Below are 11,513 nucleotides of genomic sequence, written 5' to 3'. Positions count from 1 at the left end.
GGGAAAGAGCTTGTAAAAATCCAGATGTTTGCCAATTCCATTTAGGAAGGAGAAAACAGAGAACAGCAAGGGAAGGGACATACTGCTCACTGGGAAGAGCAACTTTTGACGAACACTTAATCAACACCTTTTACTGAAATTTCTTTTCAAATTGGCAAAGTAGGTATTTCTCATCATCAGGTATGAATTTAAGGAAAAAAAAAAGCTTTCTGTATTAATGACTGAAGTGTTCAGAATAGGTTTTGGTCAAATTAGTTTGTTTAATTTTCACATCAAGATATCTGTCGTGAAAGAACTACTATATATCATAACTTCACCCTGAATATTGTTTCCTTCTTTGCCGTTCATATATTGTGAGAAGGTATTAAAATAGCAAATATCTGTATTTTCTTTGACGTTGTATATATTATATCCGCTTTCATATATCACAACTGAGCAAGACAGAGCACATTCATTCCTATTTGCGCTACTTGTTACGCCACTACTCAACAGCAAACAGAATACGATGCGCTTTCAGCGATGTACCATGTGGTTATCTTTGCTGTTGGAAAACAACAACTCAAATGCATCAGCGTTACACAGGGAGTGCATTGTTAACAACACTGCAGGCCAGGTAACAGAACCATACGACTTCGGGGGCGTATCTTTACACCCGAAATGAGACTCCACCAACACTGCATCCATAATCCTTTGGCAGCATGCAAAAGAGAAAGGACAGCATTATAAGGCAAAGTCCTTCGGCAGGACAGGACAGGTTGCCAGAGGAGAACAGGAAGGAGAAACCACCGGGCAAACAGCAGGGGAGGGAAAGGAAGAAGAGTGAGACCACAGGAACTGAAATAACAACAGTAATAATAATTTATAAACCACTCCTGGGAACCGGGTGAAAGTACAAACTTGGGCAGGGCTTCAAAACCCACGAACATTAATTATTCAGTATTTTTCAAACATGGAAAATATGGAATAATGCTCCCACTTGGAAGATTTGGAAACTACTCAGGTGATTCAGGCATACAGCAGAAATAAATTTACTTTTAATAATTTTTCTGGCAAGCCGGTAACAGTAGGCCATTGCTGGATCCAGACGCCGAACACTACTCGGAGGCTGAAATCCCTCCGCTCGATAACATTAAAGCTACTGAATCCAGTAGAGGGCACCTTTCATTCCCCAAATAACTGTGGGAAGTACATGCATCTCTTCAGCCAGCGATGAAACATACCCATATCCAAACGAGAATTCAGAAGAAGTTACAAGTGCCCAACTACTCTACAAAACAATCGGAAAAGAAGTGGCAAATCTCTCTCTTTATGGCACGCTCGTAACAGTTTACTCTCTGCGCGTTGAACGCCAAAACCAGGTCTAGCAGATTTACATCTCTTAAAATCGCAAGTGTGAAGTCACATCATGACTCTGACTGTACAGAAGACTGTTTTTCTCCTAAATCCTCTCCATCCAAATAAAAAAGAAATTAGAATTTTGAAACAATAACCCAAAAGGACAGGCAACACAAAAGCCCCCCAAAAATACAGAATTAATATTTTCTTGTCTGACTTATCTTTCCCATCATCCCCTTTAGTATTGGTTTTCTTCCTTGAGCTCTTAGAAATTATTTCTAAGAACTGTGTGACCTGAAAGAGCAAAACAAGCTGATGCCTTAGCAACGATATTTGTACTACCTTCTTTTTCTGGAAGATAGTAGGTCTTTAATCCTAACAGCAATTATTCTCTTTTAACATCCAAAATATGCAATGCGGGACATTGCAAGAAGGTGAGCATTGTTAGTAATTCCACTGACTAAAGCACAATAACAAATACTTATCTTAAACTGCAGCTGTAACTGAAAAAAAATTTTGCAGTCACAGTTTGCAGAAATGCCAAAGCTTACTACTTTTTAAACTAAGAGCAGAAAAAAGCTTCTGACACTGGAATGACTTCAGTGTAAAAGATTGCATTTGTGTGGTGTGCTCCGTAAGTTCTTATTTTTCAGTTTTGTAATTTCAGTGATTGTTTTCATTTCGGCTATCCTGGTTTTTTTTTTAAATCTCAGCACGCAACAATATTTCAGGTTTCTGGCTATGGTTTATTACTGCACTAAATATTTTAAAAAATACTTTCCAAAATACAAGGTGAACCTTATAGAAAGCCTCAGATTCTCCTAAGCAACTTCAAGTGTACAGAAGACGACACTGAGTCACTCATATGATTCTAAAAAACCATCCTACTCTAGCTGAGTTATAGATAGAAGACATCACGTGGAAAAGGTCCCTTGAAATTGTTCCTCCCCATCTTTTGGCACTCTACTGTGACGGTTTATCTTACCGAGGTCGAGTATTATCAGCTGGGCTCCAGCCTGCGCATTTCCAACATCATTTTCTGCAATGCACTGATAGAATCCTTCATCTGATTTCACCAGACCCAAAACTTGCAGATTATGTTCTTTCTGAAGAGCGAAGGAAAAACGCGACACTTAAAACTGAGTTGCAATTGCAAAAACAATGGCGTTATTATGGCACACTACTATGACAGGAGAAACTTCTGCACAGTAACATGCAAAAAGATATTTGGAGTTCCCGTCAGATTTCATCTCCCTCGCACTGAATACTCAAATTATACGGTATCAAAAAGCAGAAGCTCTTACTAATGGCTATCATTTTCTAGCATCACATATCACTGGCAAGTCATAACATTTCCACAGCCGTTTTTATGATATTTTAAGCACTGAATATAACTGCATAGCTCACTGTTACAATCCTACAACCTCAGGTATACCCAATTATACAACCATTAAGTTCTCAACTATGTCTCAATAATGACTTTCACTACGTCTAAAATTTCCCTCTAGAAGTACCGGTGTGCCAAAATTCATGATCCACAGCTCAGTTATATTTATATTTCAACTCCTGTTTGAAATTGTGATTTTATAGAATAGTTTGCATTGGAAGGGACCTTTAAAGGTCATCTAGTCCAACTCCCAGGCCATGAGCAGGGACATCTTCAACTAGTTCAGGTTGCTCCGAGCCCTGTCCAACCTGACCTTGGACATTTCCAGGGATGGGGCGTTTTCATTGATGACAGACGACTGCAGAAAACAGTCAGTCAGCGTTCACAACCAGCTCGCGCTCTAACAGGTTCAACCAACAAAGTCTGCTTTTGTGGTTGTGCGCGTCTGTCTGTCTCTCGTGGAAAATCTAAGCTTTAAAAAAATAGACTCATACAATACATAAGCAACATGCGTTACCGTTTCAGTAAAACAACTGAATTAGGGAGCATTAAAGGTTTCAAGAAACCATTTCTCTTCCGGGCCCAAAAGCTCAATGGTGTGAAAATAGGAAGCTGGTCCTACAAAAGAACCTAGCTTCCACGGATATGCGTTAGAGGACTAACAGACAGGTCAACAGCTTAAAAGTCTGCCAAACGGACAATATACTTACAACGATTTTGAAGTAGTCGCTTGGGATCACCATGTCTCCATTCTTGACCCATTTCACAGTTGGCGTAGGTTTTCCAGTCACCTCACACTCAAACACGATGTCCATAGATTCATGAGCGTAAATATTTGCAGGCCGCTTCAGAAATTCAGGAGGAACTTCAAATAAAATGGAAGACAGATAGAAGATGGTGTTAGCATCCACAAAACCACCTCCGCTATGCTCCTACACAAAACTACAGTAAGAGTCATAGGCCTCAACACAAAGAGATGGCTTCTAGCACACACAGTAACAACGTTGGCAGAAATTTTCAGCTCAGGGTTTGACAGAAGCTGATACAAGCTCTGTGTTATTTCAAAATTACATTTGGGTCAGTTAAACAGCCAGCCGTTTTAATTTGAAATGACCTCCTGAGAATACAGGAAAGGAGAAATCGAACCGAGATGTATAAAGTGTAAAGTTAAAAGGTATTTTAAAGCCAAGAGACATAGAAGCCATTTGGAAAAAAATATTTCCGTGATTGAAGGACACATTGCAGTCTCTTATCTGCCATAGGCACGCTGCCGCACGCTGAAGGCACCGCAGCAGGCAGTGGATTCGGACATCATTCACACTCTTCCTTCCCCAACTCAAGAGTTCATCCGAGCAAACCGTTTAGTGCTTAATTGTGCAACAGTTTTATGCCCCTTTCACAAATAAAGAACCTTGTGGGATAAGCTCCCGGCGAGACGATGAAAGTTACACAAAAGCCTTCAGCCTCTCCTGCAGCAGAGTTTCTTAATTTGTAAAATGGAAAGATTGTAAGTTAGATTTGAAATAAATAAAAAAAGCAGGCCACGATGAACATGGCTGCCTACAACTTCTCCGGTAATCTGCACGCCGGTGCACAGCAAGGCCAGCTGGGGCTCCCCAAAACAGCCCCAGGCCGCATTCCGCAAGGGTATATCAGCACCAGCAACAATTCATTTATTCTGATAAAATCCTTCAGTTGATACCCCAGAGATTTTTCAGGGAGTTCTTTGTACTCAATACTTATGTCAGTAGGCAAACAAAAGCTAAAATTACATTAAAAATTATTTTTAAAAATGAATGGACACAAACCCCAAGCCGAAACTTTCCTTGGGTACAGCTGCCTTCTGTTTCTGTGAAGAAGCTCAGCTTATCAAACAGACAGCGCTGTACTGATCCAAAGATTTTCCTCCCTGGTGTGCGTAACCCAAGAAACACTGTGTACAGACACACCTTTGTATCACACCGATAATGCATTACACATATGTAGGACCGAAGATGCGTACTGCATAACACAGTAAAGCAGAAAAGGTTCTTCATTTAAGATGTACCAAAGTTATCTCTGGGTCTCGGCTGCCTTTTTAAACGTCCTTATGTACTCAGAGTAAGATTAATTCAATTAAAGATATTTAAAATCCATAAAAATTCAGAGATACGGAATTTTTTGGTAATACATGCCCCAAAGCCTCCAATGCGCAGACACGTTCAAAATCTTCTCTGCATAAATAAGCCCCTAAGAAGCATCCAGCAGCGTACGAGGGCTCGCAGCTCCTTTGGCCGAGTGGCAGAAAGAGCTGCTGTTCGCAGGCACGTACGATTTGCATATCAGCCATTATGAACATTCACCTATTTATTTGTTTTTCCTACACGCATGGAGGTAAGGGCGATCTGCTTACTTCTGTTGGCAGGTCTGATTGTTCAACTTCCAGGAAAGTCAAAAGCGGCCTCTGCCCTTTAATATTTATCAAAGAAAGTCAATATGGAAGGGCTGCAGAGTTTAGGCAAACATTTTACACACTTCATCTATCACTGGGATTTATTTCGTGCAAGGGAATAAGGAATGCTAGATCATGTTTTACTTCTTCCTACGAAATGATCGTAAGGGTTTGTAGGTGGATTTAATACTTTTAAAAACAGATAGCTGGAGACAAGCAGCTCTCCAAAATAGCCTCAAGTTCTGGATTATAAATGAAGTATGAGAACATTAACATATGGAAATTTTAATTATAGAGTAAGAGGATGGCTTAACTCTCAGATAAACATGTAAACCTATACCAGAAACTTGGTTAAGATGTACATATATATTCACTCCTCGAACTCGCTCACGTAACATGTAAAATCTGGATGGGGCTGATTCCAGCTGCCTATGACTTCAGACATCCATTTCACATAACCATTTCCATAAGTTTACCAAAAATGCCATGAACTCCACCTTAAAATGATTTAGGTATTTTTGTACTTACTATCTGTATCAGATGGCTGTTATAACCATATTTATCTCTGACATCTGAATTTACTTGTGGCCAAATTTCTTATTCTTTATGAAAACAGTGACTTTTATTTTAAACTTTTATTCCTCCCTGGCATTTATCCTTGGCATTTTTATTTAGCTGCACTACGTCTCCACTGCCTTCCCACATCCCGGCCTTTATTTTGGCAGGCTCAACAAGTCGTGTTTGCTCAGTTCTGGTGCCACAAGTTACCCACACCCTCCTCACAGACCCTTCTCTATTTGTTCTGGTTCGAATTAATCTTTGGAGCCGGCAGAGTTTCAAGTATTTGCATGCAATTTCAGACGTGTCTCCCCAGCGACTTGAAAAATGGCATTAATACAGTGTTATCACTACAGCAAATATCTTGCCCGATTCATTCTACTACTGTATTTGCCCTTTCCTAGATGCATCATCCTGATGGCAGCCCGTGGCAGATCATTGCTCTCTCATCGTTAGCCATTTTTAACTAATGAGTAATTTTGTTCCAGTCTGCTTGATTAATAGTTTATGCTCTCATTTCTTTTCAGTCTCTTTCTCCATATCTATACAGACACACACACACCGATTCTTGGCGTGCTTACATAGTTGAAAGAAGGGGAAAAAAATATTGGGAACATGAAAAGTTAGTTTTTCCATGAATGTACAATGATCCTATTTTCATAACGTTCATTACAGGCTCACATTTAATTCCTTAGCCATATACTAACCTTGTTACAGGAATCCTAATAAACACAAGTCAATAATATTCACAAGCACTTGTGTAAAAAATTAATCTGATCACCTCAAAACACATGCAAATTACTATACTGAGTAGCTACACTGTAAAATTCAAGGATGAGAAAAGGGATACACAAGAGAAGTTCAATAAAATCACAAGTGGCTCTTAACAGAAAAAACAGCTGCTCTGGGTTCAAGACCGCCTTTGCCAAAGTTAGTTACTTCATCAAAAGTATTAGATAGAATTTACCTTTAACTGACATTGCCTTAACTTGGGGCATCATCCACAAACACGCATTACTATTGAATCATAAGAGTCAATATTTTTTTGCCACAAAAATGGAAGTTGAGCTAGATATCCTATTACCTGCTCTCAAATATTTTTGATTTTGGAGACCGAGAATATGAAACACGTCATTTTTTCAAAGTGACTTTGCTTTTCTGCCTTCTGCAGCAAATGCCAAGCTGCTTACAAAGGGATAATAGTATGAGAAGTGCTCACTTTATTATCATTTACTTTCCAGTTAATGAATTAAAAAACGCTTTTAAAATATACTTTTATAGTTTAACTATGCCAATGTTTAGCGTTCACACAGATTAACACAATGCAAGTACAGATGTTTGTGGTAGAGAAGTTAAATTGATAACCAGAGAGCAAATGAACCAATTACCATATAAAATAAGATTTGTAATGGAAGATTATGTGTTCCGTTACCAAACAGACAATTAAACTTCAAAGAAGACTTGGCAGCTCGGCCCACTCTTCCATCCCTCATCATGTTAGCACGCAAATAACAACTATTTAGATTGCAAGATGGCTGCATGGAATTTCACAGGCACTGTGGTACCCTTATAGATTCCCTATACAAGAGCATCTTCCATCCTTTTGTAGATTTAAAAGACAAAATATTTTGATCACAGCAGCGACCAAAAAAAGAAAAGAAAAAAACCCAACAATCTACGTCGGCAGTTGATTCAAACTTCTAAGCTAAACTCCAGTAAAGGTGAAATACTCAAAAAATAATAATTTTTTTTAAGCCAACAGCTGTACAATGATGGGAAGAGCTGAGGAACTGCTCTTCTACAAAAGGAATGGCACCCGAGTTGAAGTGGAACCGGGGATGGATGCTGGGCGAGGATCCTGTTCCAGGAACACAGGTGATGGGAAGGAAATGGAAACGGGTTGCCCCGACCTCTCTGCTCCTCCAGCTCTTCAGGGACAAACGCGGCAAAAGGTGACACAGTGCCACAGAGGACTGAAGCTCTGTTCCTCTTCATCCTTGTGCGCCAGCACGGTCCCGCACAGCAAATTCACAAAGGAAAATGTTGGCTTAGGATCCGTATTGTCTCTTTAAATGCTCAAGGATTAAAAACCTTTGAATAACTACGCCGAGAGTATTAAAGCCGCATCATTTCCTCTGAACTTTACAGAACGCCTGGTTCTTCAAATGCCTTTTCAGTGGTCAGTAGCTCTCGCCTGTTCTCTCTCATTAAGACAGAAATTTTGTGGCCTTCAAGGGCACAGTCGAAAGAATCTTTTCAATTCAGCCATCTGCACTGCTTCAAATAAGAGATAAATTAATTACATTCAGTCCTCCTCTCCATCTCTTGAAGAGCTTTCCTTTCAGTCTTACAACTGACGTAAGAACAAAGGTTTCTGGTTTCACAATCCCATTTCAAACCTGAAACATCAAGCCGAGCTATAACCACACAAGAAAAGGAAAAATTCCAGTTCTGCACAATTAACTAATCAGAACTTTCAACTTTCTTACTTACAAGCACAATGAACCTCCTCCTACAATAACCAAATCAAAATGCTGCTGTTCTAGATAAGATCTCCTGTTTATGCGCGGCAACCTTGCCCAGAAGTCAGATCCCCTCCGCGCTGCTCCCCAGGAGGAGGAGGAAAACCCCAATGGTGGCAAAGCAGCGATTCCTCATCATCAGCCCCGAGCAGGAAAGGAAGCCGTGCCGAGGCAGAGAAGTGATCCCAAGCAGGCAGGCCATTCATAGCACCAGAGTCAGAAAAAAACTCTAAAAATCTGAAATAATTAAAACAAAAAAAGTATCCAAAAATGAACTAAGCATTACATGTCTGGTACTCCTCAAAGCACAGGCAGCTGCACCGTGATCTCACTTCCCAATATATTTAAAATGCTGTCTGTCGTACACGAAGCACTTAAGAATAGTCTCATTTTGACACAACAGACACACAGATTGCAAACTATACCTTAAAAAGGCTTACTCTCTTTTGAAAAAACGTTAATAAATAGAGCTGTTGCTCCTAGCACAGTGTCAGGCGAAAACCAGCACACACGTGACCGACAGTAAAAGGTAGATGTCATCTCTACTACAGCGTTTGGCCGTTTCCCCACGTCCTCTATCACCTTCCTCCTTCCGTGCAGATGAATCACTCTCTTGCTGCCATCCATTCACCAAACTCCCGCAGGCACCACTCCGCTGGTAACTAACTCGAAGCCCCTCACGAGCTACGTGCCTATATACGCATCCTGGGTGTACAACATACTCGCCCCCAGCATAGGTACAACACCCACTTCGCGGTCCTCCCTAACTGCAAGTTAAAACTCACTAGCACCACTAACCAAAGGAGCTTTTGCCTAGGCTGAACAGTCTGCGGTAAGCCTGGAGGGGTGCAAAGCATCATCTGGAAGTCAGGAGAACTTCTTCCACCTGTGATCGCTGGCCTAGCCATGAGCAACGTGAAGCAAACCCCAAGACCTCGCTCAGCATCGCAGTACCACAAACCGACAAGACAAGTCATACCAGGATTGTATTTCCTGATTAAGTACGATGAGTACGTATTGTCACCCGCTGTGTTCTACAGCACGACCAACGACCACGCACTGACCCTGCTGTAGGGCTATTCCCTTTCACACTGACGCGGCGTTGTAACTCCTTCCACAGCCTCAGGCAGCCCAAGGAATGAAATGCAACGACTGAATTTCCAAACACAAATCATCAAGGACAAGACTGAAATCGCCATTACTGCTTCCTCAGACACCTACAAATGTTGTCAAATCCCCCAAAATAAGGAGTGCGTTTTCCAAAGTCACACAATTAAATCATAGTTCTTGTCAACATCTCTTTATCCTCTTCCTTCTACGCTTTTGCCCGTGACAAGTACTTCTCTATCAATTGATGCTTACCATTCAAATACAGAAGCATTTTCTAAATCCCAAAGTTACAGCATACTCCAAATAGCACATATAGAAACTATGTAGACTGGATAATTTTTCCTAGCGTATCTCTGATTAATCATGGCTTAAGCGTTCTTGGTCAAATGGCTTCCATTTTATAATTATGTCTCTGATGTACACTCTGGGTAGAATCCCAACCTTGTCTTTCAGTTAACAACCAAGATTACCAATAGTATTTAAAAGAGGCATAAACCCATTTCTTACCAGCCTAAAATCGTAAGCCCAGAGGATTATTTTCTCCTCCAGGGAGAACGAGATATCCCATTAGGGATATCCCATTACAAATCCTGTTAGAATCCTTATAAAGTTAAACTGAATTTTAACAAATGGAAGTTCATTTCTAAGAAGGCTCTAACTCTGCATTATGACGATCACACTGTTGAGCTGTTCAATCGCACCTTGAATCGGTATTAACATATTCACTGCAATACATAAGACCATCTCCAAATCTACCCGCCAAGTGACAAACCCTTCTATTTTGGTAAGATGTTTGACAGGATTTAAAAATCTCTGAATGTTTTTTGTAAATTTGCCAACGTGGAGGGCGTTTTAGCGGCCAGTTCCATCTCCAAACCTGACCACAGGACAGCGTTTCATCGCTTGGGCTAAGTCTGCTTTTCAGTGCTGACCCCAGAGAAGACCACATGACATAGAGAGGGCGTTTCATTTAAACTAATAGCAGTTTCCTGGGTCACTCAGCCAAACCCAGCTCATTGCCGTCAGCCAGCTGGCACGACATGTAGGGCAGACCGAGGAAAATGTTTTAAATTATTTGTGTTCTGGTAGTGCACCCACCGAGCAGACCCACGAGGTTAAAAACAAAGGCAAAGTGTTTAAATATCGAAAGGCAAACAATGAACTTAAACAAAGTCAGGCCAATTAGACCATTAAACCGAGAGCAACAGTTGTCAAACATCTCAGTTACGTCTTATATTCACTTAAGTCTACGACAACGTTCTCTGCTTCATGATATCAAAGTGTAATTGCAAACTCATTACCAGCCCATTGGCCTTCTAAATACAGGTTGTTCCAAAACTTTGATTCTGCTCCAAAAATAGCATGACATCCTTCACCTCCCACCATTCCCACCCAAACACAGGTAAAATGCACAGATTCGTGTTTGACAGCAGAACTTTCAATTATCTTTTAATTCTATGCTATAGTTGCACAAATCAGCTGGTTTTCTTCAAGTGTAACCGTCCCCCCCAAAAAAGGGAAATTACACTTTAAACAGAAATGTGGAATTATAATGTTCTGCCTTAAAATGACAAAGATATATGGATAAGTACTCTTAAAAAAGAGATTTAAAAGGCAAAACTAAGTCGCAGGCAAGTCAAAAGTCTTCCCAACTTCTGAGCAGGGCTGCCATGGCCTTAAAACACACTTAATATGCAGCTGGAAAATTTGCATAGCAAACAAAAGCTGACAGAACGGAATCTTTTTAGAGAGATATCCACAGAATAGAAAACTGTCAAATGAATATAAAAAAATTCAGTGTACCAAGACACAAAAAGGTTATTAAAATGTAAACGAGTACACGCACTGCATTTTTTTATTGCGCAAAACCTAAAGTTCCAGTTTACAAGCAGAAATTGCAGTCAGAAGATGGAAGTTTCTGTGGTAGTGACATATTATTTTTCTTCCCCAGTAAGATAATGATGGCATATGGCTGTTTTTAACAAGTGAACTATTGATGTTTTTTTTACATCTTAGAAAATCAAGGCTCACAGATGAATGGTGCCCTGTCCATGCCGACCTGACCAGTATGAATCATAGAATGGTTTAGGTTGGAAAGGACCTTAAAGATCATCGCGTTCCAACCCCCCTGCCATGGGCAGGGACACCTCCCACCAGCCCAGGTTGCCCA

The 11,513-nt window shown here is 40.5% G+C and overlaps 1 protein-coding gene across 2 annotated transcripts in view; it reads right to left on the bottom strand.

The window, feature by feature from the left end:
• NEO1 (neogenin 1) overlaps positions 1 to 11,513 on the bottom strand; it is a 144,099-nt gene that overhangs the window by 73,660 nt on the left and 58,926 nt on the right. For both annotated transcript variants that reach the window (XM_009895556.1, XM_009895557.1), the window contains exons 5-6: positions 3,433 to 3,587; positions 2,321 to 2,441 (exon numbers count right to left, since the gene is read on the bottom strand). In XM_009895556.1, coding sequence (XP_009893858.1) covers positions 2,321 to 2,441; positions 3,433 to 3,587 — 276 coding nt within the window. The remainder of the gene's footprint in view (positions 1 to 2,320; positions 2,442 to 3,432; positions 3,588 to 11,513) is intronic.

This window comes from Charadrius vociferus, unplaced genomic scaffold, assembly GCF_000708025.1.
Source record: "Charadrius vociferus isolate BGI_N301 unplaced genomic scaffold, ASM70802v2 scaffold132, whole genome shotgun sequence".
Lineage (NCBI taxonomy): Eukaryota > Metazoa > Chordata > Aves > Charadriiformes > Charadriidae > Charadrius > Charadrius vociferus.
Note: the sequence above shows the minus strand (reverse complement) of the source record. Positions and strands in the feature narration are given on the sequence as shown.